Source organism: Neopelma chrysocephalum, unplaced genomic scaffold (genome assembly GCF_003984885.1).
Source record: "Neopelma chrysocephalum unplaced genomic scaffold, ASM398488v2 Primary Assembly neopelma1_70, whole genome shotgun sequence".
NCBI lineage: Eukaryota > Metazoa > Chordata > Aves > Passeriformes > Pipridae > Neopelma > Neopelma chrysocephalum.
In genome coordinates, this window is record NW_020897730.1 from 3,583,195 (window position 1) to 3,601,864 (window position 18,670).

The 18,670-nt window shown below is 36.5% G+C and overlaps 1 protein-coding gene across 1 annotated transcript in view; it reads left to right on the plus strand.

Moving 5' to 3' along the window:
* Positions 1 to 18,670, plus strand: part of DNER (delta/notch like EGF repeat containing) — a 119,863-nt gene that overhangs the window by 81,405 nt on the left and 19,788 nt on the right. Inside the window, exons 7-8 of the mRNA XM_027686217.1 lie at positions 3,199 to 3,312; positions 11,754 to 11,978. Of these exons, the coding sequence (XP_027542018.1) occupies positions 3,199 to 3,312; positions 11,754 to 11,978 (339 nt within the window). The remainder of the gene's footprint in view (positions 1 to 3,198; positions 3,313 to 11,753; positions 11,979 to 18,670) is intronic.

An 18,670-nucleotide genomic window follows, 5' to 3' on the forward strand; every position in this document is an offset into this window, starting at 1 on the left:
AGTTTTCAGGTTTTAAGTATATTTTAAAACTAGCTGTTGAATAAACATGCTTTCATTGTAACTAGTAAACTCTTTCTGTATGTTGCACCAATCAAATGGGAGAAAATTCTCTCTATGCTATGCAGTTCTTGGACCATTCCTCAGAATTAACTTAAATTTTGAAAGCTTTAAAAAAATTCATAAAATAAACTTTGTAGTTTGTGGGTTTGCTTAATGAGCAAGTGTCTGATTTGTCTGAAGTTATTTTAAGAGTTTACTTTAAAAATTGGATCAAATTATTATTGACATCTTCACTGAAATTAAAATTAAACTAAAAGTGATGGTCATATACTGGAGGGTAAATTAAAGATACATGTTATTGGGAAAAAACCTTACTAAATGACTGTTATAGAAAAGTCTTCTATCTGAACTTTATATTTCAAAGCCATTTGTTTACTTTTACTGAAATAATTGCCCTGGAAATTGTTTTACATCAAGTACTGTTAGGTTAAATATCTATTTTCAAATTCCCTACCTCAGAAGACATGCAATAGTGATTCTAAAAAACCCTGCCTGAATTCCATGAAGTCAAATTTTTTTATTGGAATATAATTTTAATATGAAATATTTTTCAAATACTTCAAAATTATTCATTGTAGGTGTGTAAGAAAAAAAAGTGGAATATTTATGATAATTCTGATGTTTTAGTTCTAAAGGCTAAGGTGTTTCTACTTGGATATCTTAATATTTTCAGGTTGTACAATTAAGTTTTGCAGAGTAACATAAATATACTTTGTGGTATGGTTTAGTGTGTGTTGTCAAAGGTTGGACTTGATGACCCCAGTGTTCTGTGACCTTCACACATTATGACTATGTTTATATTTTAAGTTTTGTAAAATAAATCTTATTTTTTTAATAGCAAGTGTCTAATGTTATTCAGATGGCTCAATCATTGTTGACTTCACTGGTTTGTGTTTCTATGCATAATTATTTTTTCCACCAAAATTTGCATCGACATATCAAAAAATAGTCAGGAAAACTAACTTGTTTTCATTTAACTTGGAATTTCTAAAAAAAAAATTCATTTCATACAGAAAAATATTAAAGAAAATGGTAGATAAGTGTTTAATGATCATAAATGTCTCAATATGCAAGTTTCAGAAACAGTTGTATGTGAATATGATTGTTTCTCAAATTCTGATGGAAGGAAATGTTATGAAGTTAAATATCAGCACAAAATGCAGAGGTGTAAGGATTCTTTATGTGTATCTCACCAGAAAACTGCTTTCCCCCCGCCCCCCATGGTGATTGCTCAGCACCTCTGCATTTCCAGCCCTTGTGACATATTTGCTATGATATTCTTGAATCATATTGTCTTTTAGATGGACAAAACGTGCCTTATAGATAATGATAAGATAGGACATCTTTATTTTTGCAAATCTGTCATAAAATATTATCTCTGATGAGTTTTCCTGTCAGCTGTAATGGCAATCACAGGAAGTCAGATTCTTGTAGCAAGCTTCAGAGCAGCACAGTTTCTGCCTTTCTGTGCCATGTTCTTTTGGATACCTGTATTCCAGGGTAATTTTTAACCTTCACAAGCTTGGTAACATTTAAAGATGGAAAAAAATTTAAATGAATTAAGCATATTCAATACTGTGTTATGATTGACAAAAATAATCAGCTGAACGTGAGAACTTGGAAAACTATGAAGCCTATGGATGAAAGAAATCCGTGGATGTAGTCTTCTGTAATACTTCATTGTTGGAGACCAATTGAAATTGCAGAAAATCACTAGTTTTCCAGAGTGAGGCTGGAAAGTGCCCTCCAAATGCCTTAACCTGGTCCAGAGGACCTGCCTTATGAGACCAGAGTTCTTGCTTTCAACCTCATTAGTTTTCTCTGATTTAGGTGATTTCATAGAATCATATGACAACATACAACAGAGCTCTTTCTTCAGGTTTTGCATTGCAGAGAATAGGTTTATAATTCAGCTCCCTATAGCATATAAAAGTGGAAGGTTTCTGTAGTAGTGCTCTAGCAACTCCAAGTATAACAATCTGTGTTGACAGCTATTTTATGGTAATACCAATAGGTTTGAACAGGTATGGGTATTAACCTGCCCAAAAGACACATAAATTTAAATTTTGATTGTATTAAAAATAATTATTAATAAAAAAAAAAAATCCCCCCCCCTTGTTTGGTTTGGTTTTCCTTCTTTTTCCTTTTTCCCCCTGCATCAGCAAAATCCTAGTCCAGCCATGTCCTCTTTCTCACCTTTGGGTCTTTTGTCTTCTGTACCTGTTTCTAGCAGTGTACTAACAGTGTCACCTGGTCATAGCTTACTAGTCTTTAACACCAGATCTTGAGTTAAATGTGCTTGCTACGGAAGATATTTACAATTTTATGTAGGATTCCTTTAAAAAAAATAATGTCTGTGTGTAGCATTTAGTTTCTTCTTCAGTCATGCATTCAAGACAGTTTCTTGGAGGTAAATAAAAATTAGAAAAGGGGAATGTGTGGTATTTGTTAAGGAATTAAAGTTTGGAGTGTATAATAATTTAGACTGTATTTTTAAGTTTGTTCATTTTCTGGGGATGTGTTACAGACATCAGACATATGGAACAAAGCAGACTTATGGTCAAATAGTACAGTACACACAATCTGTAGCTTGTGAACTTATAGGAGCTTATTTGGAGGAGTTTGCAACTGTGCTGAGCAATTCTTCACAGCTCCCACTTAAAATAAACACTCTTTTTGAAGCCCAGAAGTAGGAGCAAATGACAGTCATTCAGCATATGCACAAATAATTCATAGTGTCAAGTTCTGTTTGAAGTCTTGATAAAGATTATTGACTTGAGATTCAAGATGCATTTGGAAATCTTTCCAAAATTACTTATTTTTTTGGTTATGTGGGTGCTGATGAGGATTGAGCACCTACCTCCTTTGTATTAGTGCTGTCAGAATATTGCTCTAATTAAAATACAGTTGATATAACCTCCAGATTTGTGCTACTTATTTATGCTTCTCCAGTGAAGAATACATTTTAATTAGAAATCTCATTTTATGAAGAATTAGAAGACTGTCCTGGATTCTATTGCTTATTTTGATTAATTTTTATTCAAGAAAAATGTTGTTTCTATTTGGATGACTAGTAATACATTTTGTGGTAAACCCTCACTTTTGCTCTATTTTCTGAATATTGTGTATGTTTTGTAGGTTACACTGGAGAGCTGTGCCAGTCAGAGATTGATCATTGCATCCAGCAGCCATGCCAGAATGGAGGTACCTGCTCATCCAACATCCATGGATTCACTTGTCAATGCCCAGAAGGTAAACAGCAAGCACCTGTTTAGTACCTCATACGAACTCGTGTTCTGTGGTGTGTACTCAGTCTAAATTTTCAGTTATATTGATACATGTATAAAAATATTTTTTAAATTGTGCCTTAACCCATAATTTTAAGCAGAAAAAAATATCCAGATGAGAAATGCTTGTATAATGAGCAATAGGATAGGAAGTGTGGCAGGGGCAGAGTGTTTCAGTGTGTATGTGGTGCAGAAATGTTCTTTCATTCTACAGCAGAAATCAGGCTCCAGCACTGTGAGAAGGGTGAATTTGAGGAGACTTAGGATGTGATCTTATTTTTATATTACCCACTAAATGTGTGAGAAAAAGATGCCTCCCTTGTAGCATTTGCACATTTCTGCATATGGGCCAGTTGGCTAAAATGTGTGTAAGAGAAATAACTCAAAACTAAAGGAATTATTTCAGTCTCACAATATTTTAATTCCATCTCCTTCCAGTTTGGACATATTCCTTTCACTGAGTGTCACTGGTAAACTCTGTAAATATAACTGTGTGAAACGAGGGCACCCCAATGCTGGTGTGTGCTTTTGTAGCCTGAGCTGACTGCAATGACAGATGTCTAAACTGTGTATTAAAAAATTATCATGAGTGGAAGCTTTCAATTATGAAGCCTTCTATTAGTTATTTATAGTTAAGATCAGAGCTTTGAATTAATTATATTTCTGTCCTTACTTGATCTGTGGATGTTGTTTTTGTTCTGCCAGCACCTTATGCTTACTCTAGAGGTGCAAGTCTTTGATAACTTCTGCAGTAACATCTGCTTGCTTAATAATGAAGATTATTTGTGATTTCTTTAGACTGATTCCTTGCTTTTCTCAAGTGTCATGCTTTAACACTTAACAGCTGTGTTGAAACAGACACTGACATCTTGACAGCAGTGCAGATCTTGCATTTGGCAGAATTTCGAAAATTGTTTCTGTTATAACTAGTAGCAGAATTCAGCAAGAACAATATTAGATGTTAGGCTTGGTGAATAATTTACTTGCATTTTCCTTCGGAAATCTGTTCAAAAGTCTTTAAGGGTTCTGTGCAGGAAATGATCTTTCCAATAATAAATGTCAGGAAGAAAAGCTATTAGGATTTTTGGTTGCTTTAGATCAACCCTGTTTGTTTCTGTGTGGCATACTTTAGTTGCTTGCTGCTGCTGAGCTATCAGTGAATGTGCTGACCATGTCTTGACTTCTCTCCTATTGCCATTAGTGACACTGGCCACGGGTTGGGGTCACTGGGGGGCTGAGATCCCTGGATGGCCACATTCCCCATCCTGTGCTGTGGGTGTGCTGTGGGGCTGTGGCTGGGATGCGCTGCCCTGCTCCCAGTGCCTGCTGAATGGCATTTGTGCCTCGGTCACTGTGGGGGGCTGTGGCTGCTCTCTGGCTCAGGGAACTCGTGCCAGGGGCAATTAGTCTGTCAGGGGAGTGGGGAGGCTGCCAGCTCTGCTTGGCCCGCCGGCCCTGGCACTGCCAGCGGCAAAGCTGCTCCTGTAAATGTACCTGCTGGCTGTGCCAAGGGCCCCGTGCTGGGCCCCTGTGCCGTGGGGAGACCTGGAGCACAGGGGAGGAAAACCTCCCTCCCCCAGGAGGCTGATGGAGAGGTTGCTTGATGTGCCAGTGCTCGATGTGCAGCATTCCCACTGGTAGCGGCTTTTTTGCTGCAGAAGAACCAAGTGCCTTACGTTCCTTTTCTCTGTTTGCTCGGGTTTGGCTCTCTCTGTGTTAAGCTATTTGATTCCTCAATCTTGTCACCTGCTTTGCTCCTTGAATATTTATCTTCTGCTCCTTTCTTTTCCACTGATCCGTATTTGTGATTGGTAAGTTTCCAACTGTTTCTGTTGAGTGCTCTGCTTTAAGTAGGCTTATTTTGGCAGTTATTGCACTATCTTAATGTTCATGCTTTGCTCTTTTTCCTTCTGGGCACAGGGGTATAGTTTTTTCAGTAGTCTGGTCTTTTTGTTTGTTGTTACTTCTGTTCTTATTACGTGTTACAAGCCTGTGCCCCTTGTCTGCCAGGAACCTTGAGGTTTTCAATGGTTTCTGGACTTTCCTTAAAGACACGGAGTGATTTTTGACCCTTCCAGAGGAAAGAAAAAGCTGAAACAATTCCACAGCAACTTCAAGAAGTACCTCTCTGCTCCTAGGCTTTGTTGATAGGCAAAGGTTTTTTGGGCCATCTTCCTGAAACTTCCTGTGCAGAGTTACCGGTTCTAGTCTCCCCGTATAATTTCCAAAAGTTTTACTGAAATACACTTATAACTCCTCTTGAAATCAGGTTTTGTGCATTGACATGCATTATTTACCAATGTAGAGAAAGCCTTTGGAGGGGATAGAGTGTTTCTGGAATCACTTTCTGGACTTTCCAGGATTATTTCCCTTAGGAAGAATAGTTTTTTGTGCTCAGTGTCTGATTCTTAGTTCCTTAGACATGAGAAAATCACTCTTAAGTTTGTGGGAACAAATGACATCTTGTTTGCGTGGTGCTCTTCTTGTGTCAGCCTGTGATAACTCAACAGCAACCCCAAAGATTCTCCCTAATAATTGCAGTTGGTTCAAAGAGTGAATGCTTCCCATGAAGTTACACGGCTTTGCTTCCTACTCATGTCGTTCCCATGAAGAGGGAAGCGTTGGTGCAGACACAGCCTGTCTGCAGGGCCTGTGCTATTGCTCTGGAGTGGCCTACTGGGCATATTAAGTAAAAAGGTGTTGCTTTTCCATTTTGTTGTGGGAGGTCTACTAATGCCAATGAGCTCAAGAATTCAGATATTTTGTGCAAGGACAGAGTTGATGTAGCAAAATATATTACCTACATTTACTACTGACTGTCCCTTGATCCTTCTTACTTCTTTTCAGGTGTTATCCTCTCACAGAGGCATATTTTGAGAGCTTTTGTTTGGGTTTTGAAGAAAATTGGTAATTTTTGTAAACACAATGAAGGATAGGTAATTGAAAATTGCAGAAGCAGTAACTTGTACATTTGCTATTTTTAGCATGTCTTCAAATTTTCCATTAAAACCCCCCCTACCAACGCCCCAGTTTTCTAACTGAAGGTCTCTTGCCCTGCTGCTATTCTCCTGCTGTGCTTAATAGTAATTGCTTGTTGAGAAAAGGCTTTTCTTTATGTAGTGCTAATTCAGCACTCTGCAGAAAGGTAGCCAAGCAGCTTCTGTATGTGTAAGAACTACAGACTGGAGATGTAATGTGGTTAGGGAGAAAAGGATAAGAAAATATGGAAAGTATCACAAAGGGAAAAGAAGAAGATGGCAGATAAAGGAATGAGATGGAAACAATGAGGAATGATCTCGAGATTGTGCATTTCTTTTACAAATGAGATCTGTGGCTCATGAAAGAAGGATGTGATAACTGACAGAAGGTGAGATCTGAGGCACTGAAAAAGCAGCTTATCTCAGATGTGAACAATTCGTGATTATTCTTTAGAAAATTTTGCTGCCTTAAGAGTCCTTTAGTAAAGAAAATTTCATTATGCTTGCGGATTTCGTTTTCTGTGAGATGCATTGTAGGTTTTATGTTCAAAATATGTCAGAAAATAAACCATTACCTGAAGTTGTTGAGTCACCTGTACTAAAGAGCAAATTGGATTTTACACGCAAATTTATAGGGAAGTAGCTTAAGCAATACTAAGGACCAAAGAATTTGTTTAAAATTTTGACACTATTAACTTGAAAAGGATATTTGGGATCTTGTGCTTACAATGGGGTCAGGATCTTTGATTGTCTTCTCAAAAGTTTCATGTTAATAAACATACATTTAGAAAATATTACATTCAAATTATCATGAGAAGGAATTTCTAGACATTCTAAAAACCTGCACATAGTAAACATGTCAACCTGAATATGAATATTTGAAATTTGTGTTCAGAATGATTCCATAAATCCCCTGATTTTCTTCCCCTTCTTGTAATGTATAACATATTACTGTATTGACAGTAACATTAATAAATTTTATTTGAGTTGATTGGTGAACTGATTATCAATTTATAAGTTTGGTTGCTCCATTTTCTTTATGTCACTGAGAAGTTATGTATATTTCCAAAGTACCCTGAAGTGGAATTAAATATATAAAAAAATATTGGAAACATAAAAAACCCCTGCTTGGAATAAGCAAATGTCATTACATTGAATGAATAACCAAATGTTATTAAATTGATAAACATGTTTCGACAATGCAAAAACTAGTTATCCTTGCTCATGTAGTTATCAAATTCATGCAAATATTTGTTAAAAATTAAAAAAAACCTGTATGGAAATTGCCTCATTTTGTGCGGGGGAATCGTGTTACTTCCACATACAAATTTTGTAAAATTAGATAGAATGAAAGACTTGGTACTTGTGTATATATTCGTTTTATGTTTCTTAAACATTTAGAGAGCTTTTGTCAATTTTGCTCATAAGATAATATTAAAATAAATTGGTAGTGGACTATGGTTTTGAACAAAACCAGAGAATGATGAGCGAAGTGCAGACCAGTTATATTAAAAAAATAAACTTTCGTTTCTGTTCTGTGCAAGTTTAATGTCCTGATAATGAGTAAAGATGAACTGCATCCAGTGTTATTGGAAGATATTAATCTTTATTTAAAATGGTATGAATTCAGCTGGCCAGCCACAGAAAATGGGCTTGGCTTCTTGGGCTGTTGCTACTTGCTGTATGTGGAGGTCACCTGCTCTGACAGAAGGGGCAGAAATATTTTCATTCAGGGTAATATATTTTTGAAAAATGATCCTCAGCAATAATGGATTTCAGAGACATCCTCTAGAAGAAGACAGAGAAAACAATGCTTGAGACTAAGAGTTTAACATATAGATGACTTGAAATTCACATTTCAGGATTGATTTTATTTTACTGTTGACAGTTTGATTTGACTAGCTGCAGGTAACTACTGCTGGCAACACACTGAGCAGAAGAGTCCTGAAATTTATTACAGATTCTGTGGTTTAAAAAAAAGTGTTTGACAGCGATAGAAGATGCTAAGTTGTGATTCATACGTGTTGATTTGCAATACCATCTAGAGAATGCACATTGTCACCATGAATTGTAATTGACTAGGAGAACAGAAGCTATTTGCCTAGATTTAGAATAGTTTTAAGTTTCAAGGTCTTCACTTTTTTCTGTCCTTCATTGTTCATGTAAAAGCCTTTTTCTCTAGTACATCTTGCAGATGTGATTCCAACTTCTTTAGGTTTACATAGAATAAACCTATTTACTATCTGGATTCTGGGAAAGTGGGTCACACAGCTGATGCATATGGAAGATTTCCCAAGGTTATTGGTGATTAGAATGCCGAATTCTTCATATTACCACAAGAGAGTTTAATTTACCTGAAGAACATTTTGTAGTTAATTAAAATTTTTTATGGCTGTTTAGTTTCTGGTACTCTCTGCTAATCTAATATTTTTACCTGGCATCTTCCCAAATTACTCTTATTCTAAATAGACTTCTCGTTAATGCTTGAATGGATTTAGCCTCTATTCATCTTCACCTATAAAGACTTAGCAAGGATGATTTTCAATCAAAATCTTACAGCTACATTTTAATGATTTCGTGATCCATCTTGTCAGTATCTTTTTTGTCTTTACAGAATTCTGGTGAAATATCATCAATTTCTATTTCCTCACAAGACAAATTTCTATAGGGAAAATAAATTGCCTGTATTTCTTTTACTCCTTATCCCTGTACTTCACATTTAAAGGCTTTGTAATCCCAAGCGCTAGCAATTCATAGGCTTCATTTTTCATGTTTTTGTAACGTTCAGAATTGGGTGTAACACAACATTCATACAAGTTAGTTTTTCTGCAATCTGTATAAAAGACAGGTCTACAGTGTCTTCAGAAAATACTTACCTTCCTTGACTTGCACATGGCTCTTTTGCTTTTAATAGTGAAGTAATTAAATCCCACCATGATGAGAAATCTGGCTTTTATGGGGAGCTTTTCTGTCTCTGAAAACATTTTCTGATCTACTTTCTATCACTGCCCTGGAGGTCTGTTGCAATTTATAAAGCGTATCACCTGACTTAATACTGTTATTCTTCTTGACAACGAGCCCAATGGCCTGACCCATGTAAGCACCAACATTGTATTCTGGTTTTTAGAATTAGAAATATTTTCCAATATTGCCTTTCTGCTTTACCTTCTGCATTATTCCTTTGGTATATTTTGTATTCAGATCTCTCAAATCACCAGTAGTGATTGCATTTCAGCCATGTCCCTGTTACACCAACAATGACCTAGGTGCAGAGTTGGGTTGAAGAGCAGTTCAGGGGATAATTATCTGCAGGTAAACAATACCGATTTTAATTCCTCCAGTATTTGACTCTGTTTCAATCAATACACCTCTGAATTTGATTTTTAAAGTTATTCCTTGCATTATTTATTTTCAAAAGTTGTACTGGTATGGATTTAAATGTGCATTCAGAAATGCCAAAATATAGGCTTCCAGATTTGCTGCTTTGAGCATTTTCAGATATGTAACTCATACTAAAGATTTAAACTTCCAGAATCAACTAAACACATTTCACAGTGCAGTCAAAGATAGCACAAGGGCAACATGTTTTGGTGTATTTTAAACCTGCATATGTTCTTGAAGTGCTTTGTCACTTGAAACATTAGCCATCTGCCAGTAAGCTCCTCTTTGTGGGGAAGATTACTGCAAAGGTTGTAGTGAAGCAGCATTAATGTCTTTGGGTGACCTCAGATCTCCTTGATCCTTTTCAATCCGGTTTCAGAGTTAATATAGAGATTTCACTGGACTCATTGGCTGACCTCCTCTTGGTAATACTTAAAAGCTCTTGCAAGTTATTTAAATCTGATCAAGATTTTATGATCATAGGCTTTTTTTAATTTGTCAGTGAAACAAATTAGATCCTGGAATTAGATCCTTAATATCAGGGTTTCTGTTCTTTGCACTCTCCGATGCTCAGTTATTATTGACAGGAGAGACCTCTGATACAGGATTCCAGTATCTGGGTTTTTTTCCCAGTATCTGTTTTTAAGCTCTGTCCGTTCAACATTGGTGAACAGGTGGTCCTGACAAAGCCGATGAAGCAATTAGAGCCATGGGATAGCAAAATCCTGCCTGGAGAGGGCAGAAGGGTCTTGCCTTGCCTGTTCTTTACCTGTGCCCTGCCAGACCTGCTTTTCTTTCCTGATCTGTTGCAGAGTTTGTATGACTAAACTGTTAAAAGTTCAGTCTGTAGGTTGTTTCTTTTCTTTCTTTCTTTTTTTTTTTTTTAAATTCCCTGGGTTTTTTTTCATTGCTGTTTTGTTTTGTTTGTTTTTGTTAATTAGATTACTTTTTCCATGTTTTTCATTTCATATCTCTGATGTGAGACTTATGGACATATGAGGGAAACATGACCTTTTAAGTCACTTGTCCAGGAGCTAATATTTTGAAGATGCCCCTAAAACACTGCTGCCAACAGTGGCCAAGAACATCCTAGTTTTGTCTGGAACTCACACAGGAGTTGTGACCTTTCCATATTTTCTTAGTTACAATAATCTAAGTCTTGTTAATTATGTGAGTAGATCCCTGTAGTACACTCTGTGTGGGTTACTCCCCTTTATTTAATATTCCATCGTAAGGTTAATAGCTGTTCTACAATGTAAGATAATCCAGGGAACTGTAAGCCTGAAAAATGATGGGTCTGTACAAATAGATCAAGTACTCAGCAAAAAAAAAATTAGAACTGAATGGAAAGGACAGTTTGATCTTTTATTTGGAAAGGTACTATTCTGACTGGCTTTTGGGTGCAATAACCATGCGTTGTGTTACTATATATATGATGTGTGTGTATGTACAGATACAAACTGTAGTTAATGTACTGCAATTTGTTCTTCCCTACATCTGATTTTAAAAATCCTCCCATGCAAAAATATCCTTTTCCTTATGTCTATTTTTTTGTCTGGTGTTGCTTCAATAAATCATTGTCTCTCCTGCTAATGACAAGATTGTTCTTATAAAAGATATTTAAATTATTGATGCTTAAGTAAACCCATGTTCTGTTTAAGAGGTTGCTATAATTAACATATATGTTAAGAGATATGAAGAAAAGGTCAGTTTTGGCTTTTCTTTCTTTTCCAGGTTAGTCAGCTCCTGATCTTTAGAAAATCTCTTCTGCTTTTCCAGTCAGGTCCACTCAGAAGGCAGATAAGCACTGTCAGTTTCAGCAAATATTTGTGCAATTCATTGCCTTAATCATATCATAGTATGATCTTTAGTGGACAAAAATGGAGTTTATTATATAGGAAGTCTGTGTTTTGTTAATTTTCATAATTTTCATAGAATTTAAAAAAGGAATATAGATATATCAATGGCTTACTTTTAACATGCTTTAGTTATTAAAATTGTGTGCATACCAAAATGCTGACTCATCAAAACCATTTATTTCTTTTAGGGTTTTTAGGAACCTCTTGTGAAGACAAAATAGACCCTTGTGCGTCATCTCCCTGCCAGAACAACGGGACCTGTTATGCAGACAGACTTGCCTTCTCCTGCAGTTGTAGTCCTGGATTTACAGGACCTACATGTGCTCAGCTAATTGACTTCTGTGCCCTGAATCCATGTGCACATGGCATTTGTCGCAGTGTTGGAACCAGCTACAGATGCCTCTGTAACCCTGGTTTGTACAAGCAGTTACACACTTTGTAAATCTTCCAGTATTTTTATATGTGGCTTCCATATATAGTTTTAAGTTATTTATTTTTTTTCTTTTTCAGTCTATAAAACACATTGAACAGATGTTTTATCTGTTTAGAGTAATGATAGGAATCTACACATTACACATTCCATTTGGAAAAATCAAAAATTGCAGAGTGAGCACTGAAAATACCCACTGAGATCCATATGGCTTGGTTAATCACTACAGCTGTATTACAAAACCACAGTCTGCAGGATAAGTCTTTTTAAGGTGAGGTATCTGTGCCACTGGAATTACAAAATCTGGTGCAGAGAATGGAAAATATGACACTGATCATCAGGGAAGGAGTAGAAAAAAACAAGGTGGCTGTACAAAGGTAGAGAAGAAAAAAAATTTGTTACTCCAAAGGGTTTAGTCTTGCCATCCATGTTTCCATAAATTGTCTCTCTTCAGAAGTTCCAGTGGTGCTGCTGAGATGGGTACAGCAAGGTGCCTCAGCTGGGAATTGTTTGACAACTCAGCTTGGCAGTGAATGGTGTCTAGGGAGCATTTTGCACAGCTCTAGGGTTTTTTTAATTCACTGTACCAATGTAACAGAGTATTGGGGTTCCCAATCCCAAATCTCAGTTGGATTTGACAGATTTTTACTGAAATTACATACTTCTTTATAAAGGAGAAAAATATGAAAGTGAAATGCAGAACATACCACAGTAGTGTTATCTTATAATTAATTTGTTGACAGCACTTGTGAATTTATACATACAAGATTATAGGAGTCTCATGTAAAAGCTTTAATCATTGAAACATATTAATGTATTTAACCACGACATCAACAAGAAAAAAACCCAGTCTTTATTTTATGGACAGCATTTATTTCCAGGAAGCATCCTCAATTCTTCTGCTTGCATGCTTGCAACTTTTCAGAAACCAGAGGATAGGTAGATTTTCATGGCAAGATAGGTCCAGGTGTTTAAGTGACCTCAAATGTTTTCAGCTCAAATATTTCTGTGAATGGTGTGGGCAGTTTCCATCTCAAAAGAAGAATGGCATTATATAGTGCATAAGTGTATTTCCTAACATGTGGTTTGTTTTATGTATTTTGCAAAGTGAAGATGATAAATCTTTCATTACAAATATTCAGTCTTCCTTTTTTAAATGTTTAATTCCTTCACTGTTTGTTTGCATAATACAGGAATCCTTAGAGGAAAGGACAAGGTATTGAGATGAAGGGCAGTAGGCCTAATTATATTTAAATAGAACTAGTGTATCCTGTCTTATTGAAAATATAAACCAGAATTCATACCATATAACTAGTTCCATGTCTGACAAAGTATCATTTTGATTGGAGGTATTTGAGATTGCCAAGTGCTCTTTTCCTACATTCCTTCTTAGGAATGAGTTTTTAATAGTTTAATATTTACTCCTTCATTTTGGATATTCTTCTCCTCAATCAGCCCCCCTGAAGGACTAAACAGCATAGGGAGTGAACAGGGAAAAAAACTTGAAGTTAGGAAAAAAAAAAAAATCCAGAAATACAGGAAAAACGTGCTCAGTGGGTAGGACTGTGAGAGTTATTTGGTAGCATCAGTCTATTCCTTGATTGGCTGATGAGTATTTTGTTAACTTGTTTAGATTCATAACAGAAAACTATTGTTTTCTAGCTATGGAATGTTACAAGCCATTGGGGTGTGGCCAAGAAACATCCCAACAGATAGTGGAAAAACAAACGAGTTGAGGAGCTGCCTAATGCTGGACAACAAGGAAACGGATCAAAATGTATCAATATATCTTGATCTTTAAACAGCTTTAATATATGGCTGAAACCACAGGTGACTGTAAAAACCAGACTGATGATGAGCATTTTTAAGATTCCCAGTTCTGTGTATGGTCTGGGAAGTTCTGAAAAGAATTGTCAAGATTCAAATGCTTTAAATCGTAAAAATCAAAACACAGGAAGAGATACTCTACCTGTATAAGTGATGGGAAGATGAGTCAACAGAAACCTGAATTACTGAAATAGTGTAAAAAAAATTTTCTTTTAAATGTCTGTTCTGAAAAGGGAGCCAATTTCTGTAGCACTGAGAGCTGTCCAGCACAAGTGACCCTTTCCCAGTCATCCATGGTAGGAAAAACGAGACATTTCTCTTTCCAAGTAAACCAGGGAAGTTTTAATGTTCTTTAGCACATTCTTTGCTTGTGGTTCAAATGATGAAAAGCTAATTAAATATTCTTGGACAAATAAAAACTTTTTTTCTTGACTTTTTCACCTAAACCTGATTAGAAGTTGATGGTTAGGTTTGTTCAAATTAAATCTGTGTCTCTCAGGACTTAGAAGTAGTCCCAGACCTCCCATGTTATGGGAACTTATTTAAATAATATTTGTGCATTTAAAAGTTACCTAGATGAGAAGCCATAGAGGTTGCATTCAGCTCTTATTTAGTTGAACTCTTTCGTGTTGCTCCATGTTTGAAGTTTAAAAAAAAGATTTCTTTTTTTCCAAACATTTTATAGACTGCAGTAAACTTCACTTTTAAAACTAGCATTACTTGCTTCATGTAGAGGTGAACCTAAAGACCAAATTATGTGAGCTTGTCATTAATCTATCAATTTAAAAACTTGGGTAGCTTATTTCAGAAGATCATTAAAAAACGGCACTGAAGTGGTAGTAAGATAGGAATGGACAGGATCATTTGTTTCCTTCTTTTATGCCTTTTCATTGTTACGAACATACTGTTACGGACTTTTTTAAAGTCATAACAGTAGGATTTGAACAAATTATCTTCAGGGATTTTCCTCATGAGTTAAAGGGATAGTAGATAATTGGGAGTCTATTCTGTGTAGATCATCATTTAGGAGACACATTTTCCTGGTAGTTTGCATAATTATTGTGTGTAAGGCAGATAAGAGCAATTAAATTTGAGGATTCCTAGGTTGCAATTACTAAAAAAAACCCCTTAAAGTAATGACTACAGATCATGGCCTACCACATTTTTGGTATCTCTATCACAAAACAGTTTGCTACAGTGGATGAGTTAAGTCTCTGCTATATTAAGAAGCTGGATTCTATCTACAATTTTGCCTGGAGAGACTTTGACAGTTTCTGTCACATTACTTGTAAAGTGGATGAATAAAATTTGTGTGCAGTTTAGTAGCATTATCAAGGGTTAATAATAAAGATATTGCCACACTTCAGCAGAAAAGAAATGGTTTCTGACTCCTGACCACAAAGTAGAGCCGGAAAGGCTTGCAGGCTCTCAGCATTAGTGTGCCAGCTCCTAGACCACTGGCTTCTTTGAACAGGAGTATTTCAGACATGTCCCTTCATTCCTATACATCATATATATATAAGTTTATTAACTGACATTTTTAGAACTCTCTTCTATGTTGGTTATCTGGTACATCTGAAACTTATGGCTCTAAAAACTTTAGAACTGGCCACTTATATTTTTGTGTTCAGCTCTAGGATGTCATGTTCTTTTTTTTGTTTTTCCCCTTGTTCTTTGTTCTTTTTTTTTTTTTTTAGGTATTTTACAGAGGATAGAATTTCCTGTTAGAGAAGCAAAGTGCTGCAGAGTTTTGCTTATGTGTGTGACCTGAATGCAATCCTTCCTTTATGCACTGTTTCTACTAGCAGGCACAGTGTCATTTGGATTTTCATCTGTGTTACTTCTGCCTCAAAAATTAAACAAGAGAGGACTTTTAAACAATTCCGATTACCCCAAGGTCTTTGCAAGTCTCCTAGCTTGGTAGGCAGTTTGGTTTCCATGTTTTTTGGGCCAGGGTGCACATCTGAAGAATGATGAATGACAGTAGTTATACTTGCATAGTTGCACAATTTGCAGAACATACACAATCAGGAATTTATTACTAATTATTTTTTGTGCATTGGCTTTCATTGAGGGCATCATTATAAATAGTCTCCATCATCTACTAGCTTGTACAGGAAAGTTAATTTGTATAACTTAACTTGGAGAGCAATCTAATACTTTTTAATGTCCCTATTTACTGAATGGGAGAAAAAAAGTGTAAGTTATTTCAAAGTCAAACACACTAGTTTTTCAAATGTCTGCTGAGGGGCTCTGTGGAATTCCCCAGCCTATTCAACTATATCTACTTTGTATTGTGTGTATGATTTTTCAATTGCATGTGAAACCTTACCTTTAAATCTTCAATTTTATGCTTCTACACCCCAGTTATAAATAATCATCATCTGACCCTTGACAAAGAAATACTCAGTGTTAGGACATTAGATTCATAGTTTGTGTCATGTGTTTTCATGCTTACCTCATGTTAAAGAACTAATTTGGATAAAAATTCTTGTCCTCATTAGTTGGATTTCTTATCTAGTACCAGTTTTGTGAGACCAGTGAGACCCTATTGTAACTATTCATAGAACATTTATTTAGTCCCTGGATCTCAGAGCAGTTTCTTCCCCTCTTAAACCTTTTATCTTAAACCTTTTAATTCTTTATACTCAATTAATTTAATACAGCTGCTGTTATAAATTTAAAATGCAAATATTTAATATAGTATTTTTAACTTTGGCTGGTCCAAGGTGGAGAAATCTATCTAGAAGTTGCATAACTTAATATTGAAGCAAAGTTTTGCATTTGGGTTTCCTAAAGACATAGAGGTATAGATTTTGATACTGCAAAGCACATGTACAGACATTAACACCTGCCCTCTACTTTATATATGTGTGTATATATATATACTGGCATATATAGAACATTTGAAAAAAGAAAAGAGGAGTTTCAGAAAAAGTTCTACAAGGTGTGAAGAATGGTGGCAACTTCAGAAGTAGTACCATGGAGTGTGTTTCCCTCGATTTTCTGCTCATGCAACTTAATACGTGGTTCTGGAAGCATTGGTTTGTCTTAGTGCCCTTGCAGAGGCCAGTGCAACATTTATCTGTAGCAGTAGCAATTTTTTTTTCTCTATCTTTTCCCTTCCCACATTTTGGAACTGGGGCAGGGTATGCAAGCTCCAGCAGAAGTGACTTTAGGTTAATTCCAGTTCCTGACTGTCTTCCCAACTGAGCCTTTTATTGCTTCTGTTTCCTCATCTTTTTTCCACTTCTACATTAAGACAACCTTCCATGCAATCTGGCCATGGCTGGTGAGCATGCCTTCCTACCTTCCTGCCATCTGGAGCAGTCTTCTCTCTTTCTCTTACTTAATTGTTATATAAGCTCAAACTTACGCTGAACACATTTATTTCTTGACTATATAGCATGCTTTTGACTATATAACTCTCTGTTAGTGAACAGCCACATATGTGGACTGATGCTGTTCCCTGCAACATAGAGCTCTCTCACATTGTACCCCATTAAGCCTTCCCATAAAGATGGGATTTTATGTTCTGCTTCCTTGATTTGGTGAAGTGTTAGGTGTGGGAATCACTGTTGAGGAGTTAGTGTCTAAAAAGGCTCAAAGGCTTTCAGCTTTATTCTTTATTGATTTATAAAAGCATAGTAAGCCTCTCTTTTTTTAACCTGGAAGTGCAGATATTCTCAAGAGGTTCCTCTGCTGTATCTTTTGCTGTCAGCTGCTCTGAAAGTTTTTGACAAAGCCCATGCCTTCTCCTCATCAGCCTGCATGCCACAGATTGCATGCTTCCTTTCCCATTTTCTCCTGCAGCTTTTAACAACCATGTGCAAAGACAGTGCAGTTCAGCAGGTAGTCTCTGAAGGCCATGCCAGACAGCATCAGGAAAATAACCTGGCCTCGTCAAGGCAGCCTCCCTGTTGCTTAAGAAAGAGGAAGAAGAACTTGGGAATCGAGAGGAGGATGGCAACAGATCTGTTCCTGCCTTTGTAAAGACAGAGGGACAGTAGCAGAGGGATAGTGACGTAGAGGGAAAAGAGGTAACGTAGGGACATCTTTATTTTAGGTTTTTTTCTAGGTTCCCTGTCCATTCCCCAACCTCTGAAGAGAGCAAATCAGAGTGAGACCTTCATTGTTGAGTTCTGCTGGAGTTCATGAAGAGGATGTTATTGAAGGCTTTTCCAATTTCAAGTGACCTGGAAAAAAGAAGTTGCCCTTTTTGAAGCTGTGTTGCCTAATGTATTTTTTTTCCCAGTTCAGGACACAGTAGCTGGAGAAGTGTTGTTAATGTAGGGATTGTTTCTTTCTTTTTGAATATGTCCACAGAAATGTCACACACCACAAAAGAGCTGTGTTTGGCATTGGCTGTGAATATAAAAGCAGCAGAATTGTAACATTTTTAGAAAGAAAGGAAGCAACTCCACTAGAATCCTTTATTCTGAAGTTATTTAAGAAAAATTCCCATTTTAATCTAAATTCTTTGAAGAAAAGAAATTTTTCATGTAGTCTTTTTGAAGATATATATCTGAACTTGGTATACTACATGGTTTATATATCAGTATAATTTAAAAGCAGTGATACAACGAGAAATGCTCATTAAGAGTGATATGGTGCCTCTTAGCTCCATGAGGAGAAGCAAGCCTCTCCCTCAGGTGCCTGGTCCCACAGCAGAACTTTCTCCATCACAGCAGTTCCAGCAGAAGGAAGCTGCTGGCACCAGGGTGAGGACGATGAGGGTGAAATGGTGTGTGGGTGAGACCTGCCCTCTCGTGGAGAGAGAAAACATCTTTCCCTCGTTGTGTGCAGTGTCTGGCAGCGTGGGCTGCCTGCAGCCTGAGGAGGTGATAC